This window comes from Saccostrea echinata, unplaced genomic scaffold (genome assembly GCF_033153115.1).
Source record: "Saccostrea echinata isolate AGI-Se365-2 ecotype Australia unplaced genomic scaffold, CSIRO_AGI_Sech_v1 ptg000033l, whole genome shotgun sequence".
NCBI lineage: Eukaryota > Metazoa > Mollusca > Bivalvia > Ostreida > Ostreidae > Saccostrea > Saccostrea echinata.
Genome location: NW_026889782.1, coordinates 37,372,896 through 37,395,330, shown reverse-complemented (window position 1 = coordinate 37,395,330; position 22,435 = coordinate 37,372,896). Strand labels below are relative to the sequence as shown.

The window sequence follows — 22,435 nt, the reverse complement described above, 5'->3', positions numbered from 1 at the left end:
TTTTATTCAACACTGCGTATTTTTTTTACAACCCAAAGGGAATAATGAAAAATATTTTAATAAAGCATATTTCTGAAATATCTTTTCTTTCATTATGTTGCCTCCGTTTACTCTTTTGAGATTTATTCTCATTTAAGTAATGCTTATTGGCAGAAAGATTTAGAAATTCGTGCATTAGTGTTTAATCCGTACAGTCTGTCTTCATGCTGTGTCTTCTCCTCTACATTTTAAGCATCTTCCATGTTGTTTATTTCAAGTACATGCATTTAATACATCTACTTATTTAAATGTTTCCGGAATGTACGATTAAACACTTAATTGCATAAAAAAGCAACACTTAGGCTGTACAAAATACTCCAGTATAATTTTCAATACTTATGTAATACTGATATTCATCGTTGTATTGCAATTTTTAAAGTGCGCACAGACAACATATCAACTCCCCGGAAGATCGGCAAATCCCTCTGAGTGAACATTTGGATTTTTGTGGAAATAAACAATTCATTATATTTTCTTTCTACAAACTTTCAGGTGAAAGTGACATGCAGAGACGTGAAAAGAAAAACATTTTGTACATATTCTCAAACCTAAACTTAACAATTTAGCATAATCGTTATCAAAATTGTACATGTTATCTTCATTCTACATTTTCCCGCAATGTTTAACTATGACGTCACAATAGACGTTAGTGTATAATGTTCAGCTTATTATGACGTGATGTTGCTATGTTACTTGTTGTAAAGCTTCCGAAGATTTGAAATGAAAGCGTAGAAGCTTTACTAAAGGTTTTCGATTTTTTTTTTAAATATCTGAAATTTACCGAGCACTGTGGATTTTTTTTTTTTGCATTTCAATATATATCAACTTGTTTGAATTTCTCTTTTCTTTCCTTTCCTTTCTCCCTTATCATCATTACAAATCTTCCATTTTGTACGTTTTAAAAGAAATTAAATGTAATTACAGTCATTTCATAAAAATTTTGAAAGTCAAGTTGTCGACTGTACAATTGTAGTCTTCCAATGATTGATGTAATATATATAGGTATGTTTTAATTTTTTTTCTCATTTCAGTTGAAGTAGTGACAAATATAACACAAGTAACAGAGGGAGAAAACTTTATCATCAGATGCATTGTGTATGGAATACCTGCTCTACACTCCCTTTATTCCTCAAATGCTTCCGTCGATTGGATATTTCAAAACAATAACAGGGTTGTAATTCTTGGTCAATTTCGAGAAAGATCTTTTCAACCAAAATACGACATACATTTAGAGGAATGGAATAGAACATCCGTCAATAGTGCATTTCAGAATGCCATAAACCTAACTATTGTTATTAAAGGTAAGTAAGAGGATGAAGATTGGCAATATTTATTAACTTTTGTTCATGCGGTGTTTAAAACATCACATAATGGGTGATTTTTTTTTAATTTCATGCAAAAATGGTCCTTTCATGTTGGTCTATAATGCATGGAACTTTAATTCAAAAGTATTGAGTAAGACATAGTGATACGTAATCAAACGTCATCATCAAAATGATTTCTAACATAAAAAATGACATCATACTAAAATCTTGAAAGATCCATACGAAAGTTATAAATCAAGCTTCGTGAATAAGAACAAATAGGGAAAATTATCAAATATCATTATATAGGGGAAAATATTAAATCTTAAATATATTTTTTCTGGAAAGGTAAATAAAGCCCCAATTATGCTTTTTCTAACTGACAATTGATCAGCAATTATATTTTAGGATAAAAAATAACTATAGGTATCCAGGCATTCGGAAAAAATGCATGTTTTTTATGCTTATGCTGTATTTAAGTTATTCTATTAACTTTAATTGTTATATAAAATACAGTATAAAAAAGCTTGTGATATCATTGCAAATATTTCAAATCACTTCCAATTTCATTTCTTGCTGATAAACATCGGTGACTAAGGCAAGATTAATGAAACTCGATTTCTCTAAAGAAATATATGTTTTGTATTTTTATGGAGTGTTATTGACCACTTTTTACAAGATCGTTTCTAATATTTCAAAGAACATTGACATATTAAAAATGCATGGAATAAAGATTGTTGTCAAAAACAAATCAAGCTGAATTTTGAGAATAATTGAATTTATCAATCATTTTAAGAGTTATTGTCCCTGGCTGAGGAGCGGGCTTCCTTAACTACAATGACAGTATCTAGTATTTACATCCAAAAAATACATTTTAATTGTAGAGGTAACTCAAAGAGACAAAGGAATTTACACATGCCTGGTATCCATGGGGTCTGAGGTGGTTAGAAGAAACCTTTACCTAACAAGTAAGTGCTAAGCTTAATTACTGAGTATCTAAGATAAAAATGAACCATATATCCACATTTCCTATTATGGGCAGGGGGTGTTTACTCCTCTTGGCTCCTAATCCAAATTCTGATATTTTCTGATTTCCATGTTTCCTCTGCTCAAATTTGTATCGTTTGTTTTGACATTTGAGTATGATAACTGATCGTTTTCTTCACATTTTTTGGTAGTAAAAAACAAATGTCACGACAATCACAGGATTAATCGAATTTCTAACGATATCTCCTGTTTTTATTGCAAACTTAGTGAAAAAACTAAAATGTTGATATTTTTGTTTCAATCTACATTTATGATATCTAATTGGGAAATCATCGAACTCTCTTTTGAACTCTGCGGAAAAATTCATCGAAAAAAAAAAATTGTTCAAAGTAAAAAATGTCTTTATTTGGATTTTGCTTGTGTACACTGAACATGTTAACAGATTAACAATCAATATTGTGATTTCGCTTGTGTTATTTAATTTGTTACAAGTAAATGCATTATGTATATATACGACACGAACAATAAAAACTGTCAAATTTTCGGGACGACCTGCCCCTTGCTCAGGACAAAGAAAAAAGTTAAGAAGTCATAAAAACAAAGGAAACAGAGAAACAAAAACAACTAGCACTACTACTAAACTACAAAACACTAAATATTTACAGTGTTACAGGTTTAATTTGAAGTTTATAAACAGTTGTAAAGAAAGAAAGAAATCCGGAGCGCTATGAAATGCGTCCGGTCTATCGGGTGTACTCTGGTGAAGTGCCCCCATTGGCTGCATACAGACGCCCGAGGAACCTAAAGGACATGGTAGTAAGAACAAGATTTGACAATCCATTACCTAACGGGGGCTTAAAAACTTGCTCTGACAGAAGATGTCTTCTCTGTAAGCACAGCTCTGACACAGACAGCTTTAACAGCCCCGTTACAGACCACAGCTACAAAATACTAGTGAATTTGTCCTGTCAAACAGACAACTGCATTTATCTCATCAGTTGCAAATTTTGCTCCAAACAGTATGTTGGTGAAACAGGAGACTTCTGCAGGAGAGTCAATAATCACCGTTCGAGCATTAGGACCATAAAACTCAATGAACCCGTTGGGGAACATTTCAACCTTGAAGGTCACAAATGGGAGGACATGACAGTATGGTTATTGACCATAATCCAAGTTGGACAGACGCTCAGAGAAAAGGCAAGGAAACGTTCTGGATGCACAAGCTGAAATCATTCCGCCCTAATGGTATTAACAAACTAAATGACTTCACCAGGATGAAAGTGAACTAGACCCAATCCCGGATTTTAACAAACAAGTTCATTCTCTCTATATAGTGTAAACTTTACTGTTAATTCCCATTAGCAATTCTGGAACAACCCACGCAAATATTTATAGCTTACATTTTTCTTTATTTCTTTTATCCGATTAACAGTTCTAAAACATTTCCAAATTTATAATATATCCAAAATCATATTTTAAAATTGCCGTTCCATATTATCTTTCTTTAGTTTCTATTTATCATGTATAGTTATGCTATTTTGAGAGAATAAAACAGTGTACGATTTACTACATAGTCGTAATTAATTAGCGATAATTCATTGGTTCAATTATGTAAATCGCACTTCACCAGAGTACACCCGATAGACCGGACGCATTTCATTGCGCTCCGGATTTCTTTCTTCACAACTGTTTATAAACTTCAAATTAAACATGTAACACTGTAAATGTTTCGTGTTTCGTAGTTTAGTAGTAGTGCTAGTTGTTTTTGTTTCTCTATTTCCTTTGTTTTTATGAGTTCTTAACTTATTTTTTGTCCTGTGCAAGGGACAGGTCGTCCCGAAAATTTTGACAATTTTGACTGTTCGTGTAGTTGATCATTTTTAATGCTTTATATCAATTTTCATCCGTGACCTTCTATCTACTTAGTAGATCCCGACACTTAGGATATACAGTGTTGTTAGTTTTTTGTGCTTCATATATATATATATATATATATATATATATATATATATATATATATATATATATATATATATATATATATATATATATATATATATATTAACAATATAAACACATATAACTGATAAACCTTTGATCTGTTTTTGCCTTCATTCAATTTATGCATATAAAACATCCAAACTTAATCAAATTTCCCTTGTAATTTTTGAATTTTTACAGATCAAAGTTTAGTGACGGACAGCATGTTTCGATTTTTTAATTCCTCATTAAGTTCATTGGTAAAACTGATAATGTTTCTAATTTTGCTGATTGATATTTTTACAGATGAAACTACCAATTCTTCTCTTGTGTTCATTGACTACGCAGTGCCAAGGGAGGAGGCAGATAAGAAGTGTTCTTTCTATGGCTTCAAGACGCCAGACACCAAGACAACAGAGCACGATATTAGTTATATCATGCAGTCCAAAGAAACCGTATGGACGTTTACTGATGAAGACAGATATGTTTTAATAGGACATCGTCAATGGCTTTCAATCAGGGGTATGCAATCCTTTCTCTCTTTATCACTTACAAAATAAAAACCATGCCAGAAGAATTCATATATGAAAGAAAGATGGGAGACAGTAGGCTCGGGCAGTATAGTTTTGATATAATCATATAATATAATAACGCCACTTTAAAGATTTTTTCCAAGACGAAATTAAATCATTTTATGACGACAAAAAGCTATCTCTCCTACTCAGAATTCAGATATTGCAAAAATTTATTAAATTAATTTCTTAAATTAAGTAGTTTACTTTTTAACAGGATGTCATCATATAAACCTGACACACAATGGTCAACTACACCACAACTGCAATCTTGTTTTTGATTCACTGGACAGCATGATGAGTTCATATATTGGAATACATGTACGTGCATTATGTAAAACATGATTTAGTTGTCTCGATTTCATGTTTCTTTTTTAAATAAGACATTCAATAGAGACTCTAATAATACTCAGGAAGACTCAGTCAAAATTAGGATCAGACATCTATAACAACCTCTGTTATTGATATAACATGAAGTCTAGATCTTGCTTTGTTCAAATCAGTTGTTTATTGTTCTGAATAATGGTGTTACAATAACGATTTTTAAAAGATATTCTCACCGCAAAAAATTGGCAATTAACAGATTAGCAGATGACATGTTTGAAATTCATGCAAAAGATTTTTTTCAGCAATATGCGTTTCATATTTTTGCAACATTGTACCGAAATAATTTTTAGGCTACAAAACTATTTCAAATGTATTTTAAATTTCTTCTATAAATTTTTAAATGCAAAATGTTTCAATCTAATTTGTTTTGGTTTATATTTTTAAACAATATATGGTTAGGTTCTTTCTAACAGTGATTTATTTTTCACGTTCCCAAAAGAGGTATAAATTTTAGATTATTTCATATCTCTGATTTCTTTAATTGAATGCTCTTTCTTTATTGAAAACATCTCTAGAAAGTCATGTCATTTTGCCAGGACTACTAATTCATTTATATAAAAAAAATTATACATTAGAATTATTACCATGTGTCTTATCATATGACAGAAAACTTCTTGTTACCTAATACCAGAAAATATAAAAGAATTTGAGAAAACGCAGCTCCCAGAATCACTGTGTGGTTGGCGATGTACTGATGTGATTGAGACTTCATGTGGCGGAACAGAGGCAATATCACTGTACAAAGTCATAGAAGGTTATGCTCTTATGTATCATTAAATTAACGCCTGCAATATGAGTTTTAATAACATATTCACAAAAGACGTAACAAATTACATATAGAGGGAATAAAATCATTTATAATTGATAAATTTCAGTGACTTACAAAACTTTTTCGGGGTTTAAACCACCCCATGAGGAACAATGCAATGCTTTATATCTAGCTGATGTTGAACTGCCTTATCAAAGAATTGCCTGCCAAAACACTTCAACCTGCACAACTCTGTGTTTACAAAGTAAGTTTTTATCTGTCAATATATATATATATAGGGATGCTGATTTTTCATAGAATTCTTGATACAATTTTAATGATGAGGTGTTTTCTTCGAGTATTTCTATAGTCTTGTGGATGAAGACCATTATTACAGTTCAGTTCTCATGTGCATAAATAAATAATGGAGTAGGTCTATAGTGCTTCGATTTAAACTTTTTCTGATTTAAAAAAAATCTGCTAGTTTCGTATGAAATTCAGCTGTAAATTGCTTCCTTGAACTTATCACGTGCTAAATAAAGCTTTCTTCACATTTTGTTTTTGTTTTTTTTATCAGAGTAAAGTAATCTACTATATTTTAGTGTTTTATAAATATTTTGCATGATCCCTGTTTTTATTTATTTTCTTTTTATCTAATAATCATTATTAACAGGTATTAGAAAAAATACAATTGTCATGAAGTATCGTAATACTACTTCGACTGAATGGATCAAGGCTTGGAAATCGTGTGTTGAACATAATGCCAGTCTTCCTGACGAAAGGAGAAATTTTTCGTATGACTTTACTGAATTTCCCTGTCTTGGAATAATAAGGAGTACTCAACTGATATTTAACGGCAAGTGTATATTTTAAGCATATCTATTCCAGAAATTCAACTAGATATCTTGTTTTATACTTGTATTTTCTCTTTAATCAAAATCGCTTAGATATCGTTTTGGAATACTCAGTACTTAAGTATTTTCTTTTGAATTAAAAATTTTTTGATATCATTTTTGCAACATTGCTATCATTGTCAATAGTCACTACAGACTATAAACTGTTCACGATGTTTTGAAGTTGACGCACCAATTTGTCTCTAGAATCTTTGACAAAAGAATGTGCTGTGCAATATTATCAAACAATATATTTTCTGTTAGGTTCAAGTCAGGATTTTGTCGGGGCTAAAGAAGATATTCATACCCTTCTTACTTCAACTTCTCAGATCAAAATCGATGAAAAGGAAACATATCACTTTTATCATTCAGTGCAATGCAATTTGCAAAACACTTTACAACAATGATGCAAACGTTCTGTTTTTCGGAAAGAAAGGCACAAATTATAATCCATATATGAATCTCCTGTAAACTAGTGGTTCTCTGTGTTATTATACATTTATCTCTTTTAGAAAACCTAGTAAATGCTCAAAATAGCAAAAAAAAAAAAAAAAAAAAAAGATCTATCGCTTTATGCCATACGCATTTACTTTCGTGTCGCCCGCGTGGCGCAGTGGTTAGAGCGTCTGCTCTAGAGTCGCGATGTAAGGAGTTAATCCTTACGTCGCGGGTTCGAATCTCACTGTGTAACGTGGAGACCGGTCCTTCGGATGAGACTGTATAAACCGAGGTCCCGTGTCGCAGTAGGTGCTGGCACGAAAAAGATCCCTCACTGCTCAATGGCCGTAAGTACCGAGTATAGGACAAAATTTGCAGCTCTCCACCGGCAAGTGGTGGCGTCTCCATGTGAGTGAAAAATTCTCGAGAGGGACGTTAAACAACATACAAACAAAACAAACATTTACTTTCGATCAATCTTTGTAAAAAAAGTCATTCCCTAATTAATTTACATTTCCTTAATATTCTTTAACACAAATACTATAGTAAACTATAATTAGCTAGATTTTAAGATAGTAAATCAAAGTATTTTTTACTTCGAATGTTAAATTCTAATATCTTATTTTATCGTAGTCTTACCTGAAAAATGAAAAATGGTGAAGATAACGAACAGTGATTGATCTATAACAGATCTACGAACAATACAGACAAGGTCCCCCGAAAATTCTAGAGGTGGGATCAGGTGCCTAGAAGGTGAAGCTACAGTGATCGATCTCAAAATAAAAATACAAAATAGCAAATCTGTGAACAGGGAATAAAACACGGACTCCTAGAAATTCCAGAGCTAGAGCTCGTCCTGGTCATTCGTGGTTGGGTGAATACAGTTTTTATAGATGTAGCATTTTCTTTTGAAGTAAAAACTTTTCGATATCGAGCTGGAATATTGCAAAAAACTTGTAGATAGTATTCAGTCCTGCATATAGTTAAATATGTTCCATTCAATTGCTTTATGTATGTTACGGATGCATGTTGTTAAGATACTTGATATACAGTAGTTGTACGATAGTTGTTGAGCAATTATTGGTATACTTTAGTTGAGATACAGATGTTAATGTACATTAATTGGCATAAAGTAGTGACTAAGGAAATACAAATTAACAGTAATGTGCATTAATACTAAGTTACACATTTGCAAAATTTATTATTTTTATATAAACATCAGTAAAATCACACTCCAAACCACAAGGTTTACAAATTGCGCAGTACTCTAATAACATCAGAAATTACCCAAAAAATGTTACAGGTAGGTTAGGAAGCCTTACTACATACTATTTCTACCATGCTTCATTGACATGTCCTCTTTATCTTTTAAGTGTGCCTGCGAGACACCCTTTAATGTAGACTTATTAAGATATGAATTAAAATCTCATGTAAAGTTGGCAATGTTTTACCACAATTAAGGACATAAACAACGTAGTTTTGAACTTTAATTTTTTTCCCCAGAATAATTTAAGAGTTTCTTATAATTGAAGGACTTCTCTGCCATTTTATGATGCTTAATAATGCTGAACACCACCTCTGATTGAAATTTATAGGAAGTACCATCTAAAATTATATTGTTATTAATTTTATTTAAAAAACAAAATAATTTCAAACAATTTATATAATTATGTTATACACTCCTGATAATGTATGCTGATTTCTCGCTAAGATCATCTGATGATACTGTAACTAAAACTAGGAATACCTTGGAACATCATCAGTGGGAAAGGTATTGTATAGAACATTCACATGTACGTTGTGTATCTCCTTAAATTCATCATACAATGTAAAGGGGCGGAACTTCTAACATCTATGCAAATCTTAAATTTCTTCTACTTCATGAAAATACATCAAAACTTCAAAAATTCTCGAAAGCTTTAAAAATGCCAGAAATGTTTGAAAATGTTCTTCCAGCGTGAATCGAAAATAAGATTAGGACATATATTTCTTCCTAATTGAAGAACCTTACTGTAGCACTTTGGCTATTTAGGATTTTAATCTAAATCTGGCACATCATTTTTGACAAAAGCAACTTTAAATTCTTTAATAACATATTTGATGATAAATTATTTCAATAAAAAAAGGTAAATAAAATGAACAATGATCGGTCTCATAAAAATTTCAAACAATACAAATCTGTGAACAGGGCATAAACATGGACCTCTGGAAATTCCAGAGGTGGGATGATGTGCCAAGGGGGAGTAAGCATCCCCTGTTGAATGAACACAGCCGCCGTGAGCACTATGTATTGATCAAGTGGATGGAACATTCCGTAGTCAATTTTAATCAGAAACACAGTTAAACAATTGGTAGGTAACAATTCATCCAAAATAAGACCCAAATAATAGGCTATACTTGCTTACAAATATCATTAAAGTGACCATAGAATTTTTGGAATGCTGTTTTTAAACAAGGTTGTTGAGATCCTTGTAACATCAACTTATGCGTGAGTAGGCCCCCTGGGATTAAAAACTGATCCTACTCAGAGCAAGCTCTTGAATAGCGAATATGTTGGGATACAAAAACACCATATGCAGGTAATAGCGGAATATTACTACATGAATAAGGAGAGTTTACGATGTATAAACTGGTCATCTAGTTTGTCATACAATTTAGTTGTTAGTTGGCTTTTGTCGTCTATAATCAGTAAAACATCCAAATATGAAGCAGATGTGGCAGACTTTTTGATGTCTTTTAGTTCAAGTTCACTGGGACAAATCGAGTCGGCATTCAAATGGAAATGATTACTGTTAATTGATAAAACGTTGTCGATATATCTATATGTCGAGTTGAATACCACGGCAAGGTTTTTCTTCTTCTCATGTACAAATTTTTAAGGATGTTCAACACACCCAACCCCCAAAAATTTCCTGTCATTTAATTTTCGGTATTTTTGTATATATACCGGTACTATGTGTATGTAGATTTTAGACAAAATTGTTCCAGTCGTATTTGGACGGGATGTTCCAAAATTTACCCCTCCCCCCATTAGCTGTTCACAATGAGAAAAAAAATTCAACCGACTAATTCTAAAATCCATGATTTTAAATAAAATCAGGTTAGCCTAGATGTCAAATTTCAGCGACTCATTTGTTTAACTATTAAACACACACACACAAAAATTAATTTTGTTGAGGTACACATCGACAAAAAACAATTTTAAAGAATTTAAACTGAAAAAAATATGCTCATTATACCATTGAAAAATGCGTTTTTTTTCTCGAATTAAATATTTTTTAAATAAAATATTTAAATTTTGAAAAAATTCTGTCTTTGTGTTACTGGTTGTCAAAATAATCTTGATTTTTTTTTAATGATACGTTTTGAATTTATAGCGGAAAATTCATCTCCTTCTCTCTCTCTCCGTCAGTTAGATTTCTCATAGAGTCTTTCCGACTTAGGATGAAAACAATGCTATGAACCTACAAGTATATAAAAATTCTTAGCAGGAATACGTCTTTTTTCTTTTAAAATGTTTATTACATTATTTTTTTTTTACAAACTTAAAAATTACACTTGCATTTAAATGTAGATAAATAAGCAACGTCTGAAATTTTAAATTTTGAATCTACATGTCATATTTTTGAATTTGATTGACATATCCATGAAAATAAATGTTGTTAATAAACAAAATGTCTTCTATATATCGAGCTATTCAATAAAAGGACGTAGAACGATTTCACGTCTTCTCATTAAGAAGTTTTGTTTATATTTCAACCTTTGTTAAAGTTTCAAATAAAATTTGCTTCATAGAACATTATAAAAGGATCGACTTATAAAGGAGCACAATCAGTGCCCAAAGTGCCCTTCACCAGAGTTTCTTTACTATTTCAAACGGAGGAGTGGAAACCCTAGAAATAAATGAAAATGAAAATTCCGTCTTTGTACATATTAAAGAACTGTAAATTCTTCATCTATTTCAAATTTATACTGTGCCTGAATAATCATCAACAATGGTATCAATCGTTTTGTTTTTATTCGAGGAAATGCAAACTCAAACTATTAACAGTAAAATATTGCCTCAGTGGGATGTATGTATTGCATTTATTTTAACCCCTTCACTTCCACACCGGTCAATTTGACCGATGGCGCGTTAAAACACGACTTCGCGAAAATAAGATCTCTGTATTTATTTCATGAAAGCATAAAGGTATATAAACTATATATCATCTTTTTGGAAATTTTCTCTACTTTAAAACTATGTAGAAAATGTATGTCTTAATGTCGGTAATAAATAGATTTTACGTTTTGAAGACATACATGACTTTTGGAAAATGGCGCAATTTTCCAAAGCAATTGAAGATTTTCCCGACGATAGACATTTTTTTTCCTGATTAATATAATAAAGAAAGTGTGATATGTTCTTAAAGCATATTTTCTCTGCTTTTAAAATATGTAAAAATTATTGATATTGCTTTAAAATATTTTGTAAAAACAAGAATTTTCTTGCACTTATGTGTTTTTTCTCGTTTTTAATCGTAATATTTAAACAAAGCTCGGGTTTACGTGTATTTCTGTATTGAAATAGGGAAAACAAAATAAAGCTGGTAAAAGTAGAGAAAATTTCCTTTTCAACAAGCCTTTACTGATCTTCTTACTCTCAGTATTTTCTTAATAAAGATAGTTTGAATTTGTGACCTTCGCATAATTTTTACAGAAAAATCGGGGGCAATCAATATTTAACGTCAATGTCGATTCTGTTGCGTCTTACTCGGAACAAAATATTGTTTTATAACATAATAAGTACTATTTTTATATATACTTTTAATGAAATAAATGCTTAATACAAAATAATTGTTTTGAAAAAACATATATACTATCTTTCTACCTTTTGTGAAGTTTATTTTTTTAATATAATGAATTTATTTATCTATATTACATGTACAATAATGTTGATACGAAATGTAGATTCTCTAAACGTCTTTACGTCGAAAAAAAAAATCAGATTTAATATTGCTGTATGTCATATATTTTCTTAATTAAATCTATACCATGTATACTGACATGGAATTTAACAACTTTGAAACAAGCACAAAGCTCGCATTTACACGACTCATCACTGTAAGAGTTGATACAAATTGAGATTACCACGTGTTTCCGCTGTAGCAGTAAACAACAACATGATGATGTTTTCATGATTATTTTACAACGAAGAACATCACATCAATGCATCAAATAATACGGTCTTTCCTTTGGTATTACAGGTGAGTAAGTATTGACTGAAGAGTTTAAAACTGTCTTTAAAACGCATTAATTCACATTCAAATGAAAACAAAATGTACACATGTACTAGGTCTTCATGTATCTAGGCACAGGAGTTAGCAGTTTTATCAATAAAACAAAGTAAACACTAGCCAGTGAGCTTCGCGGGCGTAGCGAGCTCGCTCGCGAAGCTCAATGGTTAGTGCTTACATTGTTTTATGGTTAAAACTACCGACTCCTGTGATCTAGGCGTTACCCTGTTTCAGTGTTTGAATCTCGTATTTTAGATTGAAACTAGTTCAGCCAATTTTGTGTTGCTTTTGAAGTGTATACTTTTGACGACCATCCTTAAGTACCTTTCAAAGTAAAATCTAGTTGGCATAATAATGGAGAGTTGTTGTCAGTATGTGTGTACATACACTATCACATTGAATTTGTAGGGTACTGGCACCATATGCTTCAGTACTTTCATCTGTGAAGACCCAATTGCCAACCCCACCATGCACTAGAAAGATCAATATGTGGAGACACAGGTGCTTATTATGACCAATGAACAGGTAAATTTTTGTTTTGGTAGTGAAAGTTTCTGTATCTCTAAAAATTCTAAATAAAGTGAAATTTTAATTGCATTCTCTTGATATTGCATTCACACAAGTTTATAAGAATTTGATTTATATTTTGAAAAAAGTGTGTGATACACATGATATTTATGATTCATGATTATACCTTTAAACACACAATTTAAACACACAATATTTATTCGAATTTATGCCCAGAAAGGGAACAAGCAGTCTTTTATAGACTGCAGTGGTATTTTCAATCTAGTAAAGTATGTGGTTAGAATTTCCATTTTCTCAATTTTTCAGTCATTTTCGAATTATCATGTACATGTATACATGGATGGACAAACTATATTCACTGGATGGCTATATATCAACACTCCCATGTACACGAACAGCCTTGCCGCAGGAATTTTGCCTTGAAGTAACAGTTTCAGTTCATTGTGTCCTTTCTCTTAATTAACAACCCTGACAGCCAGGTATGCTATTTCTTTTAGTTCAATAATTCAACCATGATGGTTTATTACTAGGTTGATGATTTTTCAGTCCTGATACATTGACTTAAACAAATCATTGAACTACAAGAATCACATAAATATACTTTTGATTTTAAAAGGAAAATTATATCAATGTACTAATTGTAGCATTCTAATTTTATATATGTTAATTCACATAATCTGTTTAAAAATATTTAAATCTTTTACAGGATAGTAGCTGATTACATGTACTTGACAGAAAATGATCATGTCTTAGACAAGTCAAAGAAGTTCCCCCAGTCTTTCAGAGAAATGACAGTTGATGAAAGAATGGTGGCCACAAAGTAAAAGTGCTCTGGTCTTCAACATTTTGTGGAAGATTAAATCAGTCTGATTTGGCATTCAGCTTGCAATATTTCTGGATTTGTATATTTGGATAAAAACATAACTTTTTCAACTTATTGACTAAACAGTTTTGCATTAGATATTCCCAATGCCATCTATTATTATTTTTTCCCTCCAAGATGACATGTCAATGTCAAGTCTTTATTGTACCCCTTAAGCACTGTTACCAGAAATTAGATTATTTTTTCTTGTTAAGGTATGTCACTCGTCAGCCTTTTAGAAAATTTCAGTCAGAACCTCTTACTTAAAAACTATTTATTACAATTCAATCTTTATAACATAATTAAATTAAACAATGTAAAATGTTCAACATTCAATTAAAAAACTGCTCAAAAATTCACAAAGAAGCAAGATTTATAAGGGACTATTTCTTGTGGCGGAAGGATATTTAGCAGAAAATTCTGCAAATCTACATTTATTAAATTTAATATCTTGGAACTTTAGCCTCACATACTTTTACTCAGAGAATATTTTCCGCTATGATATGCCTGGAATATTAAATATAGGTCTCAATTTGTATTTTTATAACAAAATTTACACCTTCGCTCAACAAACATTGCCAAGAAATGAAGATATATTGAGGAAGTCGAGATAAAATTTACACATTTTTTTGCCTGAAAATCGCATATTTTGACCAATATTTCAAAATTTACATCACTGACCCCAACTTTTTCTTTCATTATTTTAAACTACTCGATACTTTTGACCGATCAGCACTTAAGTCGTAAAAAGTTTGATAGAAGAAAATATTCTATTGCCTATTTAGATTTTCAATACCCCAAATATGATACTTTTTTAGTGCAAAAAGGTCACACAATAATTTACGCGCATTAATTTGCATGATTTGTTCAATGATAAATATTATTCATACTATTTTACGTAAAATAAGATTATGTTTATTGCCATGGTTACATCTTATAAAATATGATAACGGTTAAAGTGATTAACCAAAGAGTTACAATTTAAGTGCAAAAAGGTCAACTTAATTGTACCGTAGCTCAGTTAGATGCACACTGACCCCCCACTTTCTCTGCGATTTTGAGTCATACTATATGAGTACTTATCCAAAATATACTTCTCAAAAAATCCTTGATATAACAAATTTCACGAGTGACATACCTTAAATTAAAGTCGGGGGGGGGGGATTAATGAAGTATAGGATATTGTTAATGACATCAAGAAAATGGATTTGTTTTTGTTTAACAGAAAGATTGTATATATGTTGTAGTTACTGTTATGTAATTTTTACATCACTGTTCAGCCAGACCTTTTTGTCATTTTTTTTTTTTGAGTGAGAAAAAAAAAATTAAAAACCTTTATTAGCCACATCTTTCATGAAATGTATAGGACCTGTGGGTCTCTCAGTTTAATTTGCTAGTAAATATGCATCATAAATTGGAACAAAGTTGCACTATGGAAAGTACTGTTTATTTTTTAATTTACTTGATATTATGGTTGTGAATTATTTTTTAAAATTAGAACACAAGAAACCCTGTTTGTAAATTGTACTTCAAATTTTTGACAACCTGATTTTTAATTACTTGCATTGTCAATTTATTACTGCCTTGAAAGACCAAGTCAAATGTTTCTCATCAAACATGGCTAGTGAATGCCGTCTTCACCAGCGAAGGGATTTGCTGTTCTTCTCACAAACCCATGGTCTGTCTTGCTATCAAAAGTCAGGATTATTTTCACAAGTTGTGGTTGGAGTTTATTGACATCATTTGACCAATCAGCAAGTGCTATAGTAAATGACGATATCATTCAGGACATTTCTTGACTCGCTAGTCTCAGTAATAAAAACCCTTGTAAACAATGATTCAAAAGATAACATTCCATTCTTGAAATTGCTATGGCATATCATCCAACGTGAAGATTATGTGCACATAATGTAATCTGGAACCTATATTGCAGATAAAGACTTGCAAACTTACTAACAAATAAACATGTCTCTGGTCAGTTATTCTTCAGATACTTCACTTTATATAAATGCTCTTTATTTCTATGAATGATGCAAGCTGTGATTTGAGATCAGGTGACGTAAACAATCCTGACTTTTGATAGCATGATAGGCCAAGGGTTTGAGAGAAGAATAGCAGACCAGAATCCTTTGCTTGCAAAAATGAGCAAATGCATGTCACATAAATTTGATGAATGAAAGGATTGAAATGCAAAAGCCACTCATTTGAAAAAGAGATTCCAAGTTCCATCCATTGTCCATCTTGTGAGGTTTCTTCATGCTTATCAAATGACAAAATTGTTTTAACAAGTAACTCAGTAAAGACAGGAAATCTGTTAAAAATTGGAAATTTAAGATAATTCTTGTAAGAATTTTTTTTTTTGAAAATGATGAAATAAGTACTTAATTGTATAATTTATAAAAAAAATTTGATACTGCTTGCATTCTTTTTTTTTCCATATTATTTTAATATTGTGTCATTAGCGTTGAGTTACATGCAATCACATCTTACAAATTTTATTTCAGTTCACAAATTTAAGATGGATTTTTGGAATGGCAACCAAGATATGCAAAAGAAAAAAAAAATAATTCATTTTTTAAAATTTCTCTCAGGATTTTGTTGTTCACAATTTGTTTATGTCAACTATTAGATCATATATCCGTAGTGATAGCAGCATTTTAAAATTGATATATACTTGCAATATAAGGCAGGATTCTGTACTGATATGACCTTGAACCCCCCCCCCCCAAGAACAGAAGTGTCAAGGTCAATACTTAATTCAATAATGTTCTTTACATTATTTTGGCCCATATCTGACTTATAATATCATGGAATACACAAAAAGTATCTAGAATGAGCGATAACAAACATACAATGTATACAGCCAAAAAATTAAAAATGTTGTTGCTTAGCAACCACTTAAAGGTCATTTAACAAATATTTGAACTGAAATGGTGTATGGATATTGCAGTTCTGGTGATTTCTTCAGAGTATATTCAGAATTTTCTTTTTCAGCATCCATTGTGTAAAATTTTAGCAAGAATATTGAAAAGTGTTGAAAAAGTTGATGAAATTTTTGCACTTATTTGACCTTTGACCTCCTAAAAATAGTTTTAATGAGGTCAAACTTTAAGACAATTTATCTGTTGTATATCCCTTTTCATTTTATGACCTCATATCTGACTTTGACATGTGCTGGAATGCATGAATGTGTCTAGGATGAGCAAAAAATGAAAATTACTGCCCTAAAATTGAAAAATATCCCGTTGCTAAGCAACCCCTTTAAAGTCATTATATGCAGAATTGAAAAAAAAGTTTATGTGATTCATGTAGTACAGTATAATGCTCTTTTGTAAGTATATTCCAAATTTCCTATTTCAACATACATCATTGTTAATTCTTAGCTTGAAGATTAAAAAGTATCAAAAAATGCTATAAAATTTTGCACTTATTTGACCTTTGACCTCCATTTCTACTAATAAGGTCAGTCGTTGGGTATCTGAATAGTCATGAAATATCATCCCTAAGAAATTCCCTACAAAATGGTATGCATTATGCCTAGCTTTCTCCTTGGATAAAAAGGTTAGAAATAATTCGATAATGCTATGTCAAAAGGTCTCCAAAATCAGGTAAAATGCGCCGGTAGAGAAAGGGTTAAGTAAATAATTCTTTTTCAATTTCTATACTTACTTTGTTTATTATGGCTTTCAGTTCTATTGTACTTCAGAACTCACAGTAAGCGTATAAAGATCTACATGTATTCGTGAAAAAATATAATTCTTCGGAAAACAGGACGAACAAGGGCACCGCAAAACATTCCGCCGAAAAGAGCATGTCTATAAAACAAGGCAGCATTCGACATCGAACTCGATGCAAATTACGTCACACACACAAACAAAAATCACACCAGTGATTGGGTCAATTAAAAAGTAATTAATTAAATTACAATTACTTTGACTTTTTCTCCAATTGAATTACAATTAAATTACAGGCTTTCTAAGACGTGTAATTAATTAAATTACAATTATTTTGCAAAATTACAATTACTTTGCAAAAGTAATTAATTAAATTACAAATTACATTTTAATTTTTTTGAAAATTTTTATAACCCTTGTCAATGAATATGTAGAACATCATTTATTTGTATATAAGCTCAGCCTCTGCACAAACAGTACAAAAATAATATGCTATTGGCATTGTGTATCATTGTGGTTTAATTTATAACATTTATTTACAAAACAATAACTCTTCAAGAACGATCCGAGATCAGTTTGATGCAGTTTCCACCACACAAATCCTACATGTAGACAAATTGCATGGCTAATGATTTTTGATTAAAAGTGGGTTTTTTAATAGAGTAAAATGAGTTTTCAAATTAAATATTTCCTTTGTATGTAACCTGAACATCCTAAATTGCTATTTATGTTGAACAATTTTAATTTTACTTCATTAATTATACTTGTACAGAGAAAGTTCATTCATAAAAATCTGCTTAGATGTTAAAATAATTATCAAATTGAAAGATTTTCTTTTCTAAAGCTAGCGGAGCATTTTAAATTGAAATAATATTCTCCATTGCCTTTCTCTTCTAAATCATGTGGAATGAATATCTCTTTAGAAGAGTTGATTTGTTTTGATTGCAATTTACAGCTGTGATCTGGAGGGCAATTATCTCCTCCCAACAAGAGAGATTTAATGATACACACCTTTTTCTTTATTATTGATCAAACAACAAAGATTAAAATAAATGTGTGTTTCATAGCTGAATAGACCTAAGAAGGGTGATCCAAAATTAAGATTAATAAACATAAATCAAAAAATTCAAAATTTGCATAATGATTAGAAAGAAACTAGATTATTATTATCAAGCCAATCATTTAATTACTTGTTTGTAAACATTAACTAAAGATTTTGTTTAATTGAAGGATTGAGGATATGTTTACAATAAAATTAAATCCAGTAAAATGGGGAGGACATTGTGACAATATTTCATGAATATATCCATGAATGTGTATTATATAGAGTAATTGAATGTAATTGAAAAAGTAATTGAAATTACATGGTATTTTTTCAGTGTAATTAATTAAATTACAATTACAAGTAATTGAAAAAATTGTTCAATTACAAATAACTTCCAATTACTTCTAAAAAAGTAATTAATTACAGTCAATTACAGTTACTTTTTTTCAATTACCCCATCCCTGACACACACACACGACTGCGTTACAATATCCCCTCCGTTGCGAGGGGATAATAACTCAACTAAGGGAGGAAAAACATACATATGCATCTCCTATATTTTTTAGAGTTGTTCCTATTTGATTGGTGACCTTCTGGAAACGGTATCAATTATTAAAACATTGTTTTAAAGTCATTTCGTAAAGAAGATGTAAACAAGATCGCATTTTTTTATTTGTATAATATTAAGACAGACCAGTAATCTCAGCGTTATGCAGCAGATTGTAACGGAAAAAAGTAATGTAGCATAAAAATTTTTAGATAAAAAAAAAATACCTTGGTATAATCACAAATACCATCAAAGAATTAATCAAACAAAGTTGAATGAAAGAAATTTAAAGGATATTTTTTCTTTTTCTTCCTTTTTATGGAGGGGAGGAGGTTTATTGCAAACGCGCGAATAATCAAGGATGAAATTTGGTATTCATAAAGAAACCCAGAATCAAAACACCGAATCCCATTTTTCTTTGAAATACATCGGGATCGTATTGCTTGTATTTTATTTTAACGTCAAATTTGAAATGTTTAATTGAAATCGCAAGCGTTATCTCCCCCACTGTGTTGTACGTCATAAAATAAATTCTGCTTCATAGGAATATAAAAAAAAGTTCAGCTAATAAAGGAGCACAATTAGTGTCCATTGGAATTCCAACAGTTTGATTGAATAATAAGCTATGCTTGGTTAATGCATGCTTCGTACTGTACTGCAATCAATACCTTCTGTATGTAATAATTAGATATAGTATTAAATTCAAACAGAGATGGCACTCGGGGTCTTTAGCAAAAAAGAGAATGGAAGTGTATTTCTGGAATCAACAAGAGGGAGAAGGAAAATTTACCCGTTTATCTGCGAAATATTAAATGAGTCAGATGGTAAGTATATTTTTTAAAATTCATTTTATTTTTCTCAGCTGCATTTAAACTGCGTAGAAAAAGAAGACTAAGTTTTATTCATTTGTTCCACAGTTCGAAAAAACGACTCTAATAGATCACAGACATCAAACAACGCTCAAATGTCGCATGGTAAGTCTGAACTTTTTATCACACAAATAACGAATCTTTCCAAATTGAATAATAATAATAATAATAATAATAATAATAATAATAATAATAATAATAATAATAATAATGATAATTCTAGATATTTAAATATGGATGAAAAAGATAAAGATAACGAATAATGATAATCTAATAAATCCTATAAGCAATAAAAATCGAGAATAAGATGGATACAACCAGAGGTAGGATCACGTGACTAGGAGAAATAACAATCCTCTGTAACACTGGCCTTGGTCCTTCTGTATTTGTACAGAAAACGGTAATCTTCTGTTAATATTAGTATATTCCAAATTCAAATCAAGAATTTGTTGTATATGCGAACAAACCATTTTATGTTATCTACATGTCGCCTTCGAGGGGCAATTAAAAAAACCCATGATGATTATCATTATTATTGTTATTGTGATCTTACATCTAATATTATCAGATTATTCAGCTTTGTATAAATAACATGCAATCAAAATTGCATTTTTTCTCATTTAAGATTCCATCGATATATTGCTTATTATCATACCCACTTCTCTTTTGGGTCTGAGCATTGTATCAACAATGATTGTCTGCGTTATTAAAAGGTAAAGATTAGTAGTAAAACTGTACAATTTTAAAAGCTTATTTGAGATTAATGATCGTCACAAGTTCACCTCATTGTTAACAATTTCAAGATTCCTATCTACTAGCATACGTACTTGCAAGCAGCCTGGAAGTTAATTATATTTCTGGTGAAATTTATTGTTAATTTACATTAAAGAATGAAAAAGAAGGAGGAAATAAATACCTCAAGAGACATCACAACGAACGCTGTATTAACCAATGAGGTCACTGACCCTCTGGTATATGAGGTTTTACAACAAATGAGAGAAACAACACAACAATATGATGTCCTCTTTTATCATGCCAAGGAAAACAATTAGTTAAATATGACAGTGCGTCTCCACAAGAAACTGACAATATGTTTGAAACGTGAAGGACATAAATGTTTAATTAAAAGGCAAGGATCCTTGATCCCTAAAACAATACGATTTCTATGAAAACTGTGATTATGATTAATCGAATATGACTTCAAAATACGTTAATTAATATTGTGATAATCTCCAAATCTGCGTTTTTCTTCAACACTCTTGCACCTTGAATATTTTTTCTTTCGTACTCCAATTCGTATACCTTTTAGCGAGAAAAAAAAGACAGACCATGAAGCAACCGAAAATGAAACAACGCCGCTTAATGATACAAATATCTTAAACGTTGCAAATGCAAACCTTAATGCCATAAACTATAGCATTAATAGTTGACATTCTAAACTGCTAATGCTAAATTGCCGTTTATTGAAAGTGTTATTTCATTAAGTGTTGCAAATGCACAGAGGTTCTAACGCTTAACGAAACAAGCAAATGTCAAACATGATCAACAGCTAATCATAGAAACTTTTTTATCATAAAGCTTTGCATTCGCACCTTTTAATGATAGAAAGGAAAAAATGATTGCTCATCTTTAAGCGGTAAATAATTCTACCTTTGTCTCAATTTGAGTATGAAAGTGTTGTGACAAATCTAGAAAAAGATGCTTATTTTTCGAGTTTAATGCACCGACATACCCCATGGCTGAAAGTTATATTTTATAAAAGAGACACCCCTTCTCATGCATTTTCGCCCGATCGTAGAGTTTTCTCAAGTCAAACTTCTTTAGATTGCGAGTAAAAGTGAAAGGGGGAAGAGGTTAGGATAAGTATATTTTGTCTGCTGATATTATTCTTCACAAATTAATCTTTAAATTAAAAATGTAATTCTCTGTATGATAGGAAACTTATACTATCTAAATTGATATTATCAAATCAATTAAGAATATTATTGTTTCTTTTATCTGTTTTTAAAGATGTATTATATTTAAAATATTTGAAAGATAATTATAACAACAATGTTTTGTGATCAAATAAGGCCTTATTAATCAGGATATGTTTACACAAAGTCTTATATTCTCTTTGATCTGAAATTGTAAAAGTTTTGTGTAACCAGAAACTAATTATAGAATCCCAGCACTACCTGTGATAGCGACACCATCGATTGATAACCAGCGATCAAAATATTTTTAAAACACATTGAATTGGCTTCGTGATAAAAAAAAAAGACCAACAACTTTTATTGCATTTAA

The 22,435-nt window shown here is 30.8% G+C and overlaps 1 protein-coding gene across 1 annotated transcript; it reads left to right on the top strand.

Annotated features, from left to right (window-relative positions):
- The first annotated feature begins 2,271 nt into the window (after positions 1-2,271).
- LOC133198522 (uncharacterized) lies at positions 2,272-6,599 on the top strand. The gene is made up of 6 exons (XM_061334605.1): positions 2,272-2,311; positions 4,617-4,832; positions 5,100-5,203; positions 5,876-6,023; positions 6,145-6,282; positions 6,595-6,599. The coding sequence occupies exons 1-6, from the start codon at positions 2,272-2,274 to the stop codon at positions 6,597-6,599; spliced, it is 651 nt and encodes a 216-aa protein (XP_061190589.1).
- Positions 6,600-22,435: the final 15,836 nt, after the last annotated feature.

Coding starts and splice junctions, on each gene's coding strand:
- LOC133198522 (XM_061334605.1), top strand. CDS start 2,272: ATGGGGTCTGAGGTGGTTAGAAGAAACCTTTACCTAACAA. Junction 4,833..5,099: donor TCAATGGCTTTCAATCAGGG/GTATGCAATCCT, acceptor ACTTTTTAACAG/GATGTCATCATATAAACCTG. Junction 6,024..6,144: donor ACTGTACAAAGTCATAGAAG/GTTATGCTCTTA, acceptor GATAAATTTCAG/TGACTTACAAAACTTTTTCG.